Below are 20,310 nucleotides of genomic sequence, written 5' to 3'. Positions count from 1 at the left end.
CATTTGACCATTGAACACCAGTGCTGAGAGCAGTTTAATATTTGAAGATTGACAAACCTTATAAAGCTCAATTTGGCAATAAAACCAATATAGCTATTTTGGCTTTGGAGGATATGGGGCAACCGCCAGAAAGGGTGAAAGTATCACCCACCCAGCTTGTGGTTCACCCACCCCTTTTAAAGGCAGGCGGGAAGGGGCGATGGGACCGCATCACTGAAACCTGAGCCAGCTCCATTTCCAGACAGCCTCGACTTGGTGACCCATGTGAAAATGGGGGAATGAGGTCCCAGGATGGAAAATGTTCAAATGTCCATGACAAGAAAGGAGAAAACTCCCTGAGTGTCAGTTGTATTTTGTTTTGCTGCTACAAAGCAAAAGAAATTGCTGAGCAGACCACCTCAACCTAAGGGCCGGCATGGCATTCATAAGTGATGAAAGTGCGGGCCACTGATGAACTGTCCTTCTTCCCACTATAAACCTTTTTGTTATTTTTGTCAAATTGAAAACACTATCATGTAGTTACATTGGAATACAGCGTGTATCCTGTTAGGGTAACGTTTATTCTAGTCCTGTATCAAACATATCAGAAGTCAACAGTGTCTCTAGGGGACATAATGTCCTTTACCGTTACCAAGTACCATATAATAGAGGTAATAAAAATAATAATTGAAAGAAAATGTTAGGAAATAATCAGTGTACCAATTCCAATCATTGATGTGTCTATTAGATATGACCTTTTGGACTGGCGTGGTAGCCCCAAGAAAATACCCCTCCACCCTCCAAGAAACAGACATCGAAGCATACACAGCAGTCGAGGAGGCTACCACAACCTTTCAGGGAATATATGCCCCACATATGTTCTCGATACCAGATGCACTTTCATTACAAAGCTCCCGACCAGGAAGGAGGATGGTTCTCTTACTATAGTGGACTGACAGCCACTTTCAGTAATCCATATGACCCCCTAAGGTTGTTGTTATTGGGCCTGAATACAGCAGGCCAGAGGGATGATCTTCGTTCAATCAGTGACCATCATCTTCATCTTTAATAATACTATACCTCTAGGTGATACAGCAATAACTCTATGCATGAAACACCAACATGGGGAAGGTGCTTTCAATGGAACATCAATTTCGTGTTCTTAGGATTGAACACTATAATAGGGGGCTCTGTGGATGGAACACCAAGATGTCCCTTGAGTGTCAGGTTAATGGAGATGTTACGTCTTTTAGCTGTTTTGAAGTATTCGACATCTCATTACTATAGTGAGACTGAACTATGGTGCTAGACCATATTGTCAATGCCTGGCTAGACTATTTGTACTATTCCAAGGGCCGCAGAATTTATATAGCAGTGCATAGAGGCTGATCTATAGAAATTATTATGCTTATATTGAGGCGCCTGTCTTGATCAGTTACACTTTTGTCCATTTAAAGACTTTTAGAATGGCTACCTCACAGCGGTGAGGAATGGATCGCCCGGATCTTTCTTCTTTTTTCCAACATAACATCCTGGCCACACGTCTCACTCAACCAATATTTTGAAGATCTGCATTAAAGAACCTGTCACCTGGCAGTGGCTCTGTTAAATATGTCCTGATTTCAGCTCCCACTCTGGTATATCACTGAAACTGCAGAAGAAGCTAGAGGTGAATAAATTCACAGCAAGCCCAATTCACAAACTATTTTGCAGTACATAAAGTGGAACTACTCACATACTACAAAATACAATTCACCAACCTGTGTCTAAAGACCTTCACCTCTCTATTCTTTTCTGTAAGGAGATCTCTGTCCGTGTGGCAGAGATCTCCTCACATGTATGCATACAAATTAGTAGTAAATGTAGGGGAAACAATGGGAGTAGTGGGAAAATGGATTTTAATTAATACTAAATGACAGAGTTTAAAGAGGGGTTTGGGAGGGACATGCTAATACAAAACAAACACTCACAAAAGAGTAAGACACTTGCAATTCACAAAATTTAATTCTAAGTTACTACAGCCCTAAAGGCATCAAAACAGGGGTACATGTACTCCAGCTCAGCCTTGGAATAAGTTAAGCACCATGCATGGCCAACCACTGGTACTGCAACACACTCCCATATAAATCAATGGAGGCAGGGAATTAAAATAACACCCTACAGGAACCAATTTTAAATACATTAAATTCATTCAGTATTTAATATAAACACACATATATAATTTGTGTTAAGCGATTAACATATATATTATAATTATTTTTTAATTTGATAATAAACTTAGTTTAAAACATATATTACACTTTGAAACTTTTGAAAAAATGTAAAAGTTTTTAAAGTGATTACATGTATAACTTTTAAACAACTTTACCAAGCTGGGATACCACCGTAGACAGGCATGGAATCGCAATACCGCAATACATACATTAGATGGGATAATGGTTTCTATATTAGGACTACATATGGGTTCCAGGGGGTTCAGGATGTCTACAGCCTGAACCACACACACATTTAGGGTGCAAAGACACAAGTGGACACGAAGGACAATTCTCAAGACACACAATAGCAGGTGCAAGATAACACTCTGCAAAGGTAGACATGATGGCACTGGGGGTGAGAAAGGCTACAGCACAAGACGATGGATGCACCCTGACAGATGACCAACACTAGACAAGAGTGCACACATTCGATACCATGGTTCGATTGTTTAAATGTTAATGTGTTCATCAAACATATCTCAGAATTGTTACTACAAAGAGAACATTTTCCATCCGCGGATTGACAGAGAATTGATCCGCCAGATGATTATATCTGCATATGTGAAAAGAGGATAATATGTTGTAAAAAAAATACCAATAAAGAGCTGTACAACAAGAGTTGACTAAATATAAATTTTAGTGAGAGTGAGCCATGTTATTCATGTTATAGCTTAAAATTTATATTTATAAACGTAATGAATATATAAAATGTGCAGTAACACTTTATTTTAACAGTTTCAGGTTAGTATAAAATATTTTGAACTTGTTTACATTTGTCTTTTACATTAAACTATGCATTTTCTTTTCTTTTTTCACAACATATTTTATTGTTGACAGACAAAAGACAGCCCAGGAGGGTCCGGGTCAAAACATTGCATACATTGTATGGCATTGGTAAGGATGTCAACTTTTTACAGTGAGTTCGTCTAGAACATGAGGATACATGAGACAGAATCAATGGAGAATACGCATTATAATAAACAAAGAAAAAAAGTGTCACATGATCTACGTAACTAATATTTGGAAATGACTCCAGTCGCGCTAGAATAGTATATGTACAATAGGTCCCAGGGTCCATACCCAACATTAAATCATCATGGCAGATCATCAATACTTCGTGCCGGGAGGACAGGTTCAAGGTAAAGACCGCGATAGTCGGCCCAACGCTTCCATATTTTCGGGTGTTTCTGGGGGCATCCGCGGGCCTTGAAGATTGGGATTTCTAGCCCCATGGAAAAATCAAGGCCACGCTTCCAGACCCAAACTGAGGGCGGAGAAGCCGCCTTCCATGCCCTGGCAATGTCGCGCTTAGAAAGGGTAAGCCTTAAGAATAGCAAGTGCCTTTTGTATCTATTACCTCCGATCTCATCGGTAATGTGGAGCATGGTTAGGCGCGGAGACCGTGGAATGTCCCATCTCAGGACCTCGGAGAGGCAAGTCAGCACCCCGCGCCAGAAGCGAGACAGGGCGGTACAGTCCCAAACCGTGTGAAGGACGGTGCCCTCGGCCGTCCAGCAGCGCAGGCATGAAGGAGATGCGATCATCCCAGCAAGCCAGAGCCTACAGCATGTAAAGTATGCCCTATGGAGGTATTTGAATTGTATAAGTCAAAGACGCGCTGCTATGGCTGCGCCGCGCGGTGATTCAAGAGTCTCCACCCAGTTATCCTCGTCAAGTGGACCCAGGTCATCCTGCCAAGCTTCCGTAGTCTTGTGAAGTGTATCATGACTATTAGTGACTAAGGTGGGGTATAAAGCTGTGATTTTGTGTGCGCCCACCTCGCCCATGAACACCGTGGCCTCAATGGGGTTAAAATCGGGAATGGTGTAATGTTGCAAAAGATAAGGGGAGAAGGCGTGTTGGAATTGAAGGCATTTGTAGAATTGGGAGCAGGGCATTTGGAAGACGGCCCGTAGCTATTGAAATGACTTGAGGGTCTGGCCCCGGAGGATATCACCGACCGTAGAGATTCCGATAGCGTCCCAGCCCGCGAACCCCGAAAGTTCAAGCAGTTGCGGTAGGAGGCCATCATGCCAGAGGAGAGTCTCCTTGGTAAGTCTGCCCCACCAACCGATCTTGCGCAGAGTCTGTCGCCAAATCGTAAAGAGGGTCTGGGTTGCGGGCGGTAGCGTTCTAATCTCTGAGTTAGAGTGTAGAATCATGTGCAGAGATTTAGAGTCAATTAGCCAACGTTCAAACCCATAGGCAGGGTCGCACCGGTTGCCGTACCACCAGTCGTTTAGGACGAGGAGGTGGGACGCTGTGTGATAAGTCTGGACATCCGGGGTCGCGAGACCCCCACAGTATGTGGACTGGAAGCATGTTCGCAAGGGGACCCGCACGGAGCCCACCCCCCAGAGGAAGTGGCTGAGAGCGGAGTTCAGTTGTCGGAACCAAGTGTGCGGTATTGGGTAGGGATAGTTTTGGAGTTGGTAGAATAGGTAAGGCAGCAAGACTATTTTAAAAATGGCTGATCTGCCGAACAACGTCAGGGGCAGATGTGACCAGGAGCTCACCTTTTGTCTAATCTGAAGCAGTAGGGGGGGCAGACTTTTAGACCAGGAGTCAGGTTGAGACAACGACAAGAACACCCCAAGATATTTAAAGCCATCAAGCACAACCGTGACTTGTTGCATCCAAGTCCCAAGCTGATCGCTCCCACACAGAGGCCATAGATAGGACTTGTGGGCGTTCATATAAAGGCCGGACACCTCACATGACCACTCACAGCCGTATACCAGGGCATCGATACGCACCCAAGCGCAAGTGGTTCCAAATAGGAGTGTGAACAAATAGGGAGACAGAGGGCAGCCCTGCCTGGTGCCTCTCACGACATGTAGAGGTCGTAAGGTGGAGTCAATGATTCACACAGAGGCCGTGATGTCAGTATATAGGAGGCAATTAAGCGGTCAAGGAGTGTGAACAGATAGATACAGCTGAGGGAATCAAAGGTCCTATCCATATCGGCAAGCAAGAGCGCGGCTGGCTCATTTAGCCAGTCCACGGAGGCGATCGCATTATGTGCACGACGAATATTGTGTCGAGTAGCGCGATTGGGCATAAAGCCCGCCTGGTCAGGATGGACAAGCGTAGTGATATGCGGGACAATACGGTTATCGATAATTTTGGCGAGTAGTTTGGCCTCGACATTAAGGAGAGAGATCAGTCTGTAGGAAGCATGCAGCTCTGGGGGTCAACCCGGCTTTGGAAAAAACACTATCTCGGCGTGACGCCCGTCAGTAGGGAGACGGCTATCATTCACTGCAGCCTGGAGAGCCGCCAAGTAGTGCGGTGATATTTGGGATGAGTACTTCTTGAAGAACTCACATGGGAATCCATTTAGAGCCGGTGATTTACCCGAGCGCATATCCGTAAGGGCATTTTGGACCTCTTCCATGGTGATCGGGCATCTAGATCATCCTGCACGTCATTAGATAAAGACCGCGGGGGCAGATCGTCCAGAAATCGGTCGATGGTGTCCGCAGGGAGAGTCTCCTGTGGGGCATATAAGTTTGCATAGTAGTCGGCGAAGCTAGCGGCAATGCTAGCGGGGTCAGTAAGGACCTGGCCCGCCGGTCCCCGGATCCCGGGAAGGATCAGGGGCGAAGCGTCTGCTGGCACAGGTGGTGCAGGAGGGTGCTGGATTTGTCCCCCCATTGATAGACGAGGCTACAATTGGCCAGTCAGTACAGCTTGGCCTCGTCCAGTAGGTCACTGGCATATAGTTGTTGGGTGATGGGGAGCTGGCGATGAGCTACTGTACCGTCGGCTTCCCTACTCCTGCGTTCCAGGTCTAAGATTTGCGCTTCCGAGTGAACCAGCTTCTCACAGCGCTGCCGACGCTGTGCGGTGCAGAAGGCAATGTCTACACCCGCAGCCATGTAGAGAGGCGCCAGCGGGGCGAAGAGCAAGCTGAGCCGAGCTGCACTACTAGTGCGATGGGAGAGTGATCTGACAAACCTCTGGACAAGATCTCAGCCTTCTTAATCTTGTGGATGTGTAAGGCAGATATGAATATATAGTCCAGGCGTGAGAAGGAATTGTGTGTGGTTGAAAAGTACGTGTATTCGTTTGCGGCAGGGTGTAGTTTCCGCCAGGTATCAACACACCCCAATCCCTGGACTAGCGTGTGCAGTTTTGACTCGTGCATGTCAGTCATCGGCCCTGTGCTACGCCATCTATCCAGCGAGGGACACATAACATCAATCCAGTCACCCCCGGCAATCAGCAGGCCCAGCAGAAATTATGCCCAAATGCAAGTCACCCGTCCCACCAAGGACGACGACAAAGGAGGGTGAACATACACGCACACTAGCATGAGAGGCTCACCATATAGCGTGCCAGACACTCCTATAAACCTTACCTGGGGATCGGACCAGAAAGGGTCGTGGACAAATTGCAGTCTGGGATGGACTAATATCGCCACACCCGAGATCCCCTAGTGAAGCCTAAGTGATAGGTCTGAGCAAAGCCAAAGCGTTCCAGGCAGAGTGTCTTATTGCCCAACAGGTGTGTTTCTTGCTGCATGAGGTTGTCAGTATTGTATCGCCTAGCCTGACGGAGTACTGCCCCTCTTTTAACCTTGTCCAGTATGCACCGGATGTTCAAGCCAATGATGGTTAACGCCTAGCCTGTGTGAGCGTCATGTCGGGTTAGCATCACATAAATGGACCAGTGAATGGGTATTAGGATGCACGTGGACTCTAAGCAGGAGAGAGATCAGTGTGACACTAACAAATAGCAAACCCCCCCAATACCTCAAAACCGTTGAATCATCTGTCGCGGTATGGCAAACGTCCCACCCCAACGGGGGGGTAGGATCCGCTCCCATCCAATAGATCCCAACAAACCATAACACATACATTAAGGCTACTGGAGTCTTGCCAAAATGTACCGAACTATACAGCCCAGTTTAGATTGCCATCAAGAGGAATTTATCTTATCTAAAGTTCAGAAATGTTCAGTCATGTCGGGGACCGGGACTGCCGACCATCTGTTGAGAGCCTACGAGAGTTACTGCGGGGCTGGGATCTTCGTGTCGAGCGTGACTGGCGCTGTTGCTTCCCAGTGGGCCTAGACAGGTCCCAGTCGGAGCCTGCTGATGTAGCCTCAGAGTCCATTCCAGATGGGGTATTTACCTTCCGTTTGACCAATTCTTCTGTCCAGTTGAAGACCTCTTCCGGGGAGTCAAAGAAGTAAGCCCGTGATTTAAATGAGACAAGCAGACGGGCCTGGAATAGTAAGGAATACTGGATTTTCAGGCCACGAAGACGGGCCTTGGCCTCAGTGAACGACTGTCGGGGAAGATCATGATAGGCTGCGAGACCCACCTTGATCTGGGCCTGCTGGACAATCATATCCCGGTCCCTGTAGTTGAGGAAATGGGTGATTAGTGGACGGGGACGAGCTCCTGGAGGTGGCTTCTGTTGCAGAACATGATGTGCCCATTCGATGATAGAGCGGGGGACAAGGATTCAGTAGGGAGCCAAACCATAAGCCATTTGGTCAAGAAGGCGACGGTGTCGTTGGACTCACAGCCCTCGGGAAAGCCCACGAAGTGGAGATTATTCCACCAAGCTCGGCCCTCCGGATCCTCCACCCTAGCCACCAGTCGCCTGTTAGTGACTCCAAGTTGGAAACTTTTTTCTGAAGGGTGGTAACAGCGTCTTCCGTCGCAGAGATTCGTGTTTCTTTTTCGGTGATCCGCTGCACCACATTACGGAGGTCCTGACAAATGGAGCATGACGTCTGAACCCACAGGGCGGATTTTGGCTTTTAGGGCATCCAGAGATTGCGTGATAGCCGCCAAGAGTGCGGTATTATCAGGCATGGCAGGCGCCATGGCCTCCAGGCCGGGAGGTTGGGCGGTGGCCCCAGTGTACTTGTCCATGGTAGATTGTTTGGATGTGGCTCCAGTGGGCTTGTCCTCAGCCATTGTGAACGGTACTGGGGAGGGACAGCCAATGGGGTAGGTTACTGGAAGTGAGAGAATAACACAACCCCCACCGCAGGGACAAACCACTGGTCAGCCAAAAACGGTCACCGGGGGAGGGCCCGACACCTACAAGCTGCAACGGGACCTAGCCCAGCCGCCTCTGCAGGTGAAAACCCCCACTCCCCTGAGCAGGCAGACCCAGGTAATGGCGCCGTCCAGTCACAGGGAAATCCTCATGCCACGTAGAAAAGGCACCCCCAGGCCGGTGTGACGCTGTAGGCAATATGACAGTCTCAACGGCGTAGGGTAGTAGACGGTGAGCGGGGGCCAGATCACTCACCAGGACGACGGCAGGAGGAAGTAGGTCTCCCGGAGCCACCACAGTAAACAGGCCCCACGGGGGGTGCAGGTGAAGCGGCCACCAAAGACCAGGAGAAGCCGCCCGCCACGAGGACCGCCACCGAGGCCCTGGGCAACCAGGTGTACAGCGTCGAGAGAGGGCGGACAGAGAGGCAGAAGGTCATGCCTGCCAGGCCTCATCACAGGCAGGAGGAAAGGGGGGCGGGGAGCCGCATTTCTGGGTCCTTTCGCGACTCTCCAGCCACACCCAAAGCCGCATAGGATGACTCCGGGAGCCCAAGGGTGTATACCGGGTGCGGGGAGAGAGGCAGCACCGTTTCGTCCCGGTCCAACTGCCGGCACCGCAGGCACTCACAGCAGGGAACTCGGGGAAGTAGCGGAGCAGGGGCTCCAACTCGCCACTCACAAAATGGCCATCGTCAACCGCTGGCGGCTCACTCCCCCAGGAAGCAGGTTGCCGGAGGACTCGGGGGCGAAGGACAGCCCCAGCCACATTCCAGGCAGCGTCCGGATGGGCCCCAGCAAGCAGGCGGAGCACACAGCCTATCATGACCAGCGGCGGCGGGTCTGCCACACCGAAGGCACAGCACGTCTAGGGCCCAGCCACACCAGCAAATACGGCGGTTCCACATTGGCAGGAGGAGCCCGGTGCAGGCACTGCGGGTGCCACGTCGGGAGTCCCTGACTCGTGGGAGGTCGATGTAAGGGTAGCTGCGGTAAGATGGCAGGATTAATGGAGAATTGGCGGTGGGCTGTGGGAGCGATGTTAATGCGCGTCTGCCATGTCCCACTGCTTGGCCACGCCCCCCAATAAATATGCATTTGTTTTTAAGTAAAAAACTTTCTCAAATGTTCCTATACTTTCCCATACGGAAAGTACTATCCCTCTGATTCCTGTGCAAGAGATCCTTGCCCATGGTAATGGACATGTCTTCCAAATAGATGGAAAGTAAAACACCATTGTCAAGTTCCTTGTATTAACTTTACACTCGTAAATAAAATTGTAGCAGGCTGGAGACATGTAAGTCTACACCTAAGTGTAAATCTCCACTCAGAAACAGTGAGTAGCAAAAAATTAGAGACTTACTCTAGGTCAAGAAGTAAATATTTGGGTGAGTAAATACACATGGCATATTTACTCTTCTAAACCTGGCTCACTTTGTGCTATTTAAGTGCACTTGAGATTTTAAAAAAATATATTTTTATTGATAATATCTCAGACATACATAGACATCATTGCAGTTGTTAAACCAGAACGATAGGATAGGAAAGTAGGGACTCGTGGAGTGAGGGGTTCTTCCAGAGGAGGAACGGTAGGTGGAACACAAATATTTCCTTTGTAAACATTCCATTTGCCCCAACTTGCTGTCCACTTTTTGGGGCATCCCCGTGCAACATACACTGGGGCAGATTTACAAGCCCCTTGCGCCACTTTTGCGTCACTTTTAACATGGGAAAAGTGACGCAAAAGTGGCGCAAGGGACTTGTAAATATGCCCCACTTTTTTTTCCCCAAGCATGCACCAGTCCATGTCTGCCTTCCAGGAAGACAGTGTAGGCGACACTCCAGACCCCCATAGCCGGGCAATATTCCTCTTGGCCACCATCAGGCCCCATGTGACCCAGGTTTTCCGCCTACTATTCAAATCAGTAGGCTCCCAGACATTTAACAGACATCGTTTGGCTTCAGGCTGGAATTCCACCTCAAACACCTCATTTATACCCTCGTGTATCCCCTTCCAGTATCTCTGGTTAGTTACGCATTCCCATATTATGTGCCTGAAAGTACCCTCTTGACCAAATTGCCTCCTGCACATCCCATCAGATGCTCTTCCCATGGCCCGACACATAGCATATGCAGAATTTTCAATTGAACCAGGCGGAGTCTGGAAGGGATAGCAACCTCACTCGTGGATGCCAATGCCATCTGCCACTCCTCCTCGTCAAGTTCTAACCCGTCTCTCTCCCACCGCCCCTTGGACGGGACGAGTGGATCGGGGGTGTTATTTATTAGTTTTTTATATGTAAGGGAGATCGCTTTTGTAGGCATGTAGCCATCCAACAACCTGTCCTCCAGCAGCGACGACTCTGGGGGAGCTTCCCCTTTGGGCAGGTTCGATATCAGTGCATGCCTCACCTGCAAATAACAGAAGTATTCTGAATCGGCGAATTCCTATTCTTTCTGTAGGGTGGCAAAGGAAACCACTGTCCCTTTCTGCCACAGATCTCCTATCCTTGAGATCCCAATCAGATCCCAATTTCCAAAGCCTTTGGAGGTCCACAGAGTTCCTAGTTGTTCGGCGTCCCACAATGGAGTGGCCAGCAAGAGCCTCCGGTCCCACCCCAAACTTTTGTTCACCGCCCTCCAGACGTGTACTGCGTGTTGGGTAGGCCCAGTGAGTGGGAACTTTTTAGCATAGGAGTAGAGGCACTGTTAAAGTTACCCCCAGGAAGTTGCCATTTGTCCATCCTATACCCCGGGTCATCGCACCGATACGTGCAATGATTAATTGCAGCCAGGTGAGCAGCCCAGTAATATTTCTTTATATCTGGGAGAGCAATCCCTCCATCATACCATGGTAGTACCAACTTCTGTAAGGCTATGCGTGGCCTGCCCTCCCAGAGCAGTTCTCACTGGAGGCTTTCAATGTTTTAAAATAACGTGCTGGGACTGGGTCCGGGTGGTTCTGTAGGACCTACAGGAAAAGGGGCGAAGCCATCATTTTAAAAAGCACTGCCCGTCCCAGCAGAGACAGCGGGAGTGCCCTCCAATGTGCGACGTCCCGTTTCAATCGATGGAGAGGGGGTAGCAGATTCTGTGCATGTCTTGTCTTTGGGTCTGCTGAAATGTAAACACCCAGGTACAGGAAGCCGTCTCGTGCCACCTGGATTGTACAGTTTCTTAGGTGGCTAGGGGGATCACTGCTGAGAACATAGATTACTGACTTGGCCCTGTTGATCGTGTAACCAGAGTTCTTCCCGAAATGTGGAAATATGTTAATGGCGTTGAGGAGCGAGACCTTCGGGGAGGCAAGATATAGGAGAATGTCGTCCGCATAGAGGGAGATACGGTCCTCCCATGAGTGTGCCCATGGTGCTGAGCTGTGCTGCCACCGGAGCCGGAGATCGAACCGTGAGCCCTGTGCTCCGAAGTCAGCTGCCCTGGCCACTGCACCACACCTCTCCACCTTTTGATGTGTTGTAAGACAATACAGCGCTTCACTGCACTTTGAGAATTTGATGTTAGGATCCCACTCTCTGTGAATTGGTGCTTTGATGAGTGTGGCAACGGTCTCACCCAAGAAGGTTTACTGGTGTTGGGATCTTCTGAGGCTGCCGACTACACCAGTGTGGCAATTCAGGTTTATCACCTTGCCAAGAGTTGTTCAAGCAGAAAGTAGCAGAAAGGCAGATGAAGATTGAAGATCCTTTATTAACAGAAGATCCCAGCCATCCATCAGCAGGGCTGCTTCCAACTGACAAGTACATTCAAGTAATCACATTCCGTCACCATAGAAACCCACAGCATGTGACATCATAGTGACTCCCCCCCAGCTGTGCCTGTTCAGGACACAGCAGTGACTACCAGAGAACCATGTTGATGAGGAATACCACAATGAGCTTGAGGAAATACCAAGCTGTGAGGGAGCAAACGTTTTCTGGTGCTGAAAACCTGAGGATTTAGGAAGCCAGGGCTTAGGTCCTTATACCCTCAACGATGCAGTTTGGTTCAGAGCTCGTCTCTTGACCTTATGTGCCTCTATAAATGGCATTGAGAATGAAATGTGACTCCTCGGGGTCAGGTAGCAGGACATAGTCTTTTAACATGTCCCGAGAAGACCTCAAGCAAATGCCTGGACCAAAAGATGAAAATTACAGAGAAGAAAACTGCAGGGGAGGCGACGGAGACCCGGGCGCTTCTGGCTCCGCCTGTATCTAGGTCACGGCTGTCCTAGTGAGATTGCTTGGGCAAGGGGTCTCACTGAGATTTCACAGCTCTGAGGCTGCGGCGGCTCCACCTGGGAGAAATCAACTTTCTGTCTCTAGCGGTGGTGTCAGGTCTGAGGATAGGAAGTGTGAAAAATGATGGAAAGCTTTAGGGATAGACTGAAAACTATCATTTTCATCTGAAAATTAAATAACCAGTTATCATTGTCTGCTGAATAAGTCTTTCTCTTTAATCACAGTGCAACAGTACAGATTACATTTTCTCTTCTTAGAACATATTGTCTTTGTATCATTGACACACAAATCATATATATATATATATATATATATATATATATATATATATATATATATATATATATATATATATATATATATATAAATCTACGCATGTGTATATAAACAAATGTTGTACACCATGTAAATGTTACAAAAAAACAATTCTCTTCCTTGTCCCTCCTTGCCTGTCTTAAAATATGCAGGTTGTTAGCAAATTATTTAGTCCATAATCCACCTGGGGCCATATTACACAAAGTGCCTCATGGGCACTTTGGTATTACAGAAGGGGCCGCAGATGCTTGTGTGGCCCCTTCTGTAATACTGATAGCCCTGGCACACATAAAACCCCACCGCTATCTTCAAGGGGTGTTTCCACATTTGTATGGGGGCGTACTACATGCAAATTAGAAAATCCCTTTGCCTCTGCACTCGCGCCGTATTACAGACGCAGGCGCAGAGGCAAAGATGCTCTCAGGAGGCACACTGACAGTGCGCCACATAAAAGGTGGTGCATTGTCAATGCGCCCCTGATGGCAGAGAGGGGAAAGGGTGTTCCATGGACCCCCCAGACATCCCCTTGCAGGGGGGTGCAGTCACTGTCAGCACTCGCCTGCAAGGGGATCTCTAATCCCCCATTCAAAGTGCATGTGGGTGCCGCCTGCACTGTGAAAACATGGAGCGGCTTTAAAGCAGTTGCTCCGTTTTTCACGTGAATGCGCTGCTCTCAGGACAGCGTGAGTTTGCGGCTGCCCTGAGGGCAGCGCATTCATAATATTATATAATCACCTCTTTCTGTAGGTGCGCTCAGCGCAATGAAGGGAAATGTGCTGCATGTATAATGCGACCACTGGGGTTAGTATACAAGTAGCAAGGAGTCAGACGATTTTCCCTACATAGATTACTTCCTCCTTGCTGTCTAATTTAATCAGTTCAGAGTTCATTATCTACACAAAGACTCCTCCGAAATATTAAAGGTCGACTCGTTTTGACCATATGCAGTCGTGCAGGGGTGGCTCCTCCGCTAAGGCAGAGGAGCGTCGCCTCACTGCCTTGAAGCAGTTAAAAAAGGGAAAAATAAAATGATAATAACGTAATGTTATTATCAGTTTATTCTGTCCTCCTGCTGCAGCAGCTTTGCGTGACGTGGCTGCAAAGCAGGGGAGGGTTGGTAAAACCCTCTTAAGTGCGCAATGATTGTTTCATCGGCCCTCTCGGCCCGCCCAAAACAGTCATGCACATTTTCCCTGTTCCCCCTGCACGCTGTATTACAGCCTGCATGGAGAACATGCCCAGGTGTCCAATCCCGGGCTGAGCACCGAACCACGGTGCTCAGACCAATCACAACACTGAATTGCAGCGTTGTGATTGGTCAGGGGAGCCTGGGTGCTTACCAATCACAATGCAGCATTGCAGCGTTGTAATTGGTATGGGGAGTCTGGTTGTGCTTCCTGGAGTCCGAGACGGAGGAAAGCAGGAGCGGAGACGCGGGACCCGGCAGCAAGGTAAGTGTATTTTTTATTTTATTTACATTGTGCCTGTACCCCCTCGCTGTCGCCCCCACACCACCACTGTAGTGATGGCCTCCTCATGATCAAAGAAAGGCAAGGTCACATTCCTGAATCACTATATGCCAACCGACAAGTAAAGCAGTAACGCTGGGATGTCATAACGTGATTTAGGAACGTGACCTTGTCTTTTTTTGTTCCTGAGGAGGCCACAACTGTATACGGCTGTAACGCGTCAACAATTGTGAAGTCAGAAAAATTGTAAAACTGCACCCAGGCGAGGTTGTAAATTAGGTTTAGAGGGAATCAAATGATACAGGAGTATAAGAGATTTTATAAAGGATGCTGGGGCTATGGTTGTGTAGACATGATAGATGTAGGAGAATGAAGGTCAAGCGCGTGCAGAGGAAGAAGAGCAAGGGTGAGGGAGCAAGAGAACTGTGTGCTGGTAGTCCCTTACTCTTCTTCAGATGCTTCTTCTTGGTCTTCCTGCACACCCCGTTGATGCCCGGCACCGGTTTGATGTCGCTCTTGTTCACCGGCGGTGGGTGCAGTATGGGCTTTGGGGCTCTGGTCAGGCAGACCGGCAGACCTGCAGCACACATCAAAATACCTGTCATGCCTAGCATGGGAAAGGGAGACAAAATAATAGTGGGTTAACATTTAGACCTTTTTCTATGAAGGGGAAGAAAAGACTGGGTAACTGTTTGAGAGAACTTTTATTGATTGTTGGACTTTTCATCAGTAGACTTATAATCAGACCCACTGGACTTATACACTTATATTTTGGCTCTTTGTTTGCGGCGAACTCGTTCCCAGGATATTTACTAATTAATACCAAATATAGATTTTTTTCTAACTCAAACAGAGAATACATTATTCGAAATACTACATATTGGGTCTGGTGCACCACATCACCTGATACTTTGCAAAGTTTAAATGGTTACCTTTTAATCTCATTGTCTGTAGTCAGGTATTTTAAGAGGGAACAATTTTGCCACATTGATTGATACCTTTGTCTTCACCAAGAAAGAAAACCTCAAAAATGTAAATATAACTCAAATGTTCGGAAAAATCATCAAGCTATCCACCAGTCTCTTGTGAATCTCCACAGAGTTATATTCTGACTCCCATCATGTTCCCTCTCAACATAGGGCCACGGGACAAAACCTTTCAGGCAAGCTCTAGACATCCGAGTGCACCTTAAAGTGTTGCCAGCTAATGACATCCTTAAACCCAAATCTTGCCTGGAGGTCATTGAAACCTGGATGCCTGTAATATATATACAATATATCCCCATGATGACTGAGTTTGTCATCCGAAACAGAAGGAGCACCATGCCCCTCATTCAGAAGTGGCTCAACAATAGGTTTTTTTAAGTAGGGCCTCTAATGGCCTTCATCCTTGGCCCATCCATTTGCTTTTAATGGACTTCTTTTTATCCTTCAAGGACAATATCAAATAAATCACACTAACTCTTTAATTTCGGCTTACATTACTGTGCAAATGTAAGCTCTTACCACAAGCTGCAAAGCCCAGGACTTCCTCCTGTCCATTTAAACAAAGGTAATATTCGGTTTGCTCCTAGAATCCAAACTGACACCAATTAAAACAGTTTTTCATGCAGTGGTTTACTTAATAATCACCCAAAGAACCTTTAGTACATTTCACCTGCATTGAGAGATCGCATTGGCCTCATTGCCCTGCCAGAATCCACTTTAAAGTTTGTTGTATGAGCTATAAGGAACCTCACTGGTTAAAAACCTGGCAACGTGACCTCTAAACTCACATCCTAAGGTGCCACCCCCACTACTAATAGCACATCCATTGCCAGGCTGAAAAAACACAAGGCTTTAATAGGATGCAAACATCCACGCCACAAGCTTTTCCTGCATATGGACCATGACTCCGAAATAACCTCCCTCTGCATCTCAGGATTTCTCCCTGATTGGTAAAATTCAGGAAAGGTCTCAAAACCAATGTCCTGACTGTCTTTCTTTCATTTTAGAAAGTAGACCTCTTCCTACCCCCTTCTTGTCTCTTAGATATTATATTCTCTTCTGCATTGTTTGTATTTATATTGCTCAATGTCTCATTGCAAACGTAACTTTCTGTTCCTCTACATGTGGGATATGGATCATATTATTATGTGTTGTGCTTTTCTGCGGAAATAGCTCATCACTATATAAAAACCACCAGTAAAATACTAAGTAAAAGTAGCTATTCATTCAAATTCACGTTCACATGACAGGCACTGTTCCCAAAGCAGCAGGTGTTTCAAGCGGATATTCAGACCTAGGAAGAATTCCAAAGACCTTTCACTTCTTTTAAGGCTAGAGGTCTTGACTTGTTTAAGTGAGTCCCAATGTGACATGTCCAAAAAGAATACGAAGTCTTCTATTCTCTTCTGTAGGGCTATGTCTTAATGAGGAGAGGAGATCCCACTGGCCCCGTTGTGGGAACAGAAGGCAACCCCAAAGCTGAAGACACTGTTGAACACATTACTGGAAGGCAGAGTGGGAGGGAGCCCCACTTGTTATTACAAGAAGGGTGCCCTTGTATGCTTGTTTTCTGCTGACTACAACATTGTTCAGGTAGAAGGGGCCGCTGCAGCACCTTTGGTGCGGGGGGCCCAAGCTCCAGCGGGCCCCCTCTGGCACTGTGCTAGAGCAGGGGGCCACAGGCCTGAAAAGCTCCTGACTGGGTCGGCCCTGTACTTTGCAGGGGGGCTCCTTCAGGTTTCGCTATGCCACTGACCTACAATGTTATAGTACAATGAAAGCTGATCTTTTTTGTGCTGATGTGTCTTAAAATATCAAAAAAGTAAATAATATAATGGCATACAAAGTGCATGTATAAATTGCCTCTAATTGCGTAACTGGCCTTTTCTTGCCGCATGACATGGAGTTACTCAACCCTACTGCATATTTTGGTTTCCCATTGCTAGAGAATTCCAGTGTCCCTCTCTATATCCTACTGACTACAGAGGGCATGGCCATGATTTTCCAGTCAGTGTGTCTCAGCCCTAGAGGGTTTTCAATGAGGATTTGAGGAAGGCTATCAGGGGTAAGGCGGTGGAGCAATAAACGAGATTGAGCAGGCAGGTGGGGAGGTGTAAGTAAGCTGATTCAACATAATATGATCTAAACCTGGATACGGTTGAAGTTGTTTCCTTCATAGGGGTATTGTAATTGAACTAGTTTAATGAGTGATGACCTAACCCTGGATATGGGCGAAGTTGCCACCATCAGGAGACGTTGTTAGTAAACTGATTGAACGGGTGAGGACCTACACCTGGATATGGGTGACATTGCCTCAGTCATGGGAAGGTGTGAGTAAACTGTTTGAATGGGTGATGACCTAACCATGGACATGGTTGCAGTTATGTCCATCAGAGGGGTGTTATAATTCAGCTTATTTAACTTTAACGACTGATTACCTAAACCTAGATTTGGGTGTAGTGGGTCCATTAGAGGGGTGTTGTAATAAGGCTGGTGTAATGGCTGATTACCTAAATCTGGATATGAGTGAAGTTGCCTTCATCAGAGAAATGTTGTAATTAAGCTGGTTTAATGTCTATTGATCGAAACCTGGGCATGGATGAAGTTGCTACCATCTAATGGAAGTGCGAGTAAGCTGGTTGGATGGGAGAGGACCTAAACCTGGAAATAGGTGGCATTGCCTCCGTCACTGGGAGGTGTGAGTAAACTGTTTGAATGGGTGTTGATCTAAATCTGGATGTTGATGAAGTTGCCTCCACCAGCAAGAATTCCCATTAATTGTATTGGGCTAGAGGCCGGTAGTGGCAGATAGTCAGACTTAGACATAAAATTATGGAGGGTACCAGCAGGTCCGTCAGAAGCAGGGGCAGAGGAATCATTCTACCCAAGGGTCCACGCTTTTTGAGAGGCCTGAACATGGTGCAGCATATTTATTTAAAGATTTTAAAAAAGAAAGCTGCTGTCTTTACTACTCACGAGGCAGCGAACATGGATAATTCTACTAGATGGTACTACATGCTGATCTGTTGTGTCTTCTCATTCGCTACCGAGCATATTTTAAATACTCCTCACTTCTGACATACCTGGCTACTAGGCCACAAGAGTCCACTGGTGGGGACAATAGACATCTGGCGACAGAAATCCGTATTTTATCATTTTCTCCCCAAAGGACAGTAAATGTGAACTCCACACAGGAGGAGTTATTATTTAATTTGGCTAAGCTGGTGCTGAAGAAGTTCACTGTTGGACAGGGCCTCTTTCTGGTTGGAATTAATTTTGTGTGTGTTCTATTTGGTTTGGTGGGTGTCAACAGGTTTGGATACAATTCTTTGTGTTTACTTCTTCTCTGTAATGCAAACATGCAAGGCTTGGAGGCGCCAATTCAGAAGTTGATTCTGTAAACTCTAGTCATCTAAGAATGCCCTGGTGGAAGGAGCATTTATTTTTCCCAGGGTTTGAAGTGAGGGGCACAGGGCACAATAAACAAAGGGTCTACTGTCCATGCAGATGCTGAGGTGCTTTACACCGCAGATATCAATAAAAGCATTGTCACACAGCAGAAGCCGAGAATCCAGAGTTTGGAAGTATCATGGATCAGGCCACTCACAACACAGGAACCCACTGCAATCTAGTGAACTTGTAGAACTGGAGTAGAAGAGTTTTCCCACCTTGGAGAGTGCAAAATATTTGTTTTCATTGACCCTCGGTTTCTGTCCTTCTAAATATTCGTTGTCATCTCTGTCATAAACGCATATCCTGTATCCACCTCACGCTCCTTCTAAAGGTTGAAGCCTGTTCTGAATAAATTGAATGTATTATGTTGTAATGAAAACATAATGCTAGACGTATATTATCCATGCTATATATATATATATATATATATATATATATATATATATATATATATATATATATATTCACTTAAAAAACCATAGGTTTCACACATGTTATAGTTAGCTGGAGTTTGCACTACCTTTGCGTATTTTGCACATTTGCATCCTGTTGCACATTGACAGTACTTTTTTGCACTTTAGATATCAAATCTTGCACCTATTATTGCGTATTTGCACAACGATCACTGTACCTTTAACCTATGTAGAATAACTTGTAGTTATAAGGTTGTGATATCGCTATCAACATAAAAGAGCAGTTTGAATCAGGTTCACCGATTTGTATTACTATTTAACGTTTCCGACCCACGCTGGTTCATTTGCCAATGTATTTGTATTTGTTACATGTTTTCCATCACCATATAACAAACTTAGAAACCAATGTATTTTTTCCATGTCCATGGACACAAGCATCACGAGATGTCAGAGTGCTCTTGAATTATAAAAGCATAATGTTTCAGCAGTTACTTCATGTGATCAAGGCCATCTGGTGGCCGAAACGCGTAATGGCGTGCTGTGTGGGTGCTGAACAACATTAAATACCTTTGAAGCACGATTTGGTGTCCGTGTGCTTCTTCCTCGCCGGCTGGAGGTGGGAGATAGCTGTTTGGATTTTTATACCAATCATCCGGTAGTGGGTCTGCTACCGTTCACGGATCCCCTCGAAGTGTGTGGGCCGCCGCTTTCAGCCGCTTCACGTAATGTATTCCTGGTAAGGAATAACGCGGTGGCTCCCCCGTACGGACTACATATCCCAGAGTGCCCATGGTGAAGTCTTGCCGGATGCGATTCTCCGACGCATTTGTTGGTTATTCCAGGCAGTTTCCCTGAACTTGGGCCAAAAGGATTTCAGACGCGTACGGGTTTCGAGGTAGTGCTTCAGTATTCATCCGATCCGGGCACATCTCCGGATCTTGACGAGTAAGTGACATCACCACCCCAAAGGCATGTCAAGTAACGCCCAGCGGGATCGCGAGGCGGAGGCCGAGGAGCTTTTCAAAGATCTGATGGCAGCATCTGCAAAACCCTCAGATTCTGGCACTGACCCGACTGCTAACCCAGACCTTAGAACACTACTTAAATCACTCGAAAAATGCCAACGGAGTGAAATGACAAAGTGGTGGGAGGAGATATCTTTAACTAAATATGTGGAAGCAGG

At 46.9% G+C, this 20,310-nt stretch overlaps 1 protein-coding gene across 2 annotated transcripts in view; it reads right to left on the bottom strand.

Moving 5' to 3' along the window:
• The window catches only part of DTX1 (deltex E3 ubiquitin ligase 1), a 313,999-nt gene that overhangs the window by 54,457 nt on the left and 239,232 nt on the right, over positions 1-20,310 (bottom strand). For both annotated transcript variants that reach the window (XM_085636106.1, XM_085636107.1), the window contains exon 5: positions 14,721-14,882. In XM_085636106.1, coding sequence (XP_085492232.1) covers positions 14,721-14,882 — 162 coding nt within the window. The remainder of the gene's footprint in view (positions 1-14,720; positions 14,883-20,310) is intronic.

Source organism: Triturus cristatus, chromosome 11 (assembly GCF_964204655.1).
Source record: "Triturus cristatus chromosome 11, aTriCri1.1, whole genome shotgun sequence".
NCBI classification, from domain to species: domain Eukaryota; kingdom Metazoa; phylum Chordata; class Amphibia; order Caudata; family Salamandridae; genus Triturus; species Triturus cristatus.
This window is presented reverse-complemented; position numbering and strand designations above follow the sequence as displayed.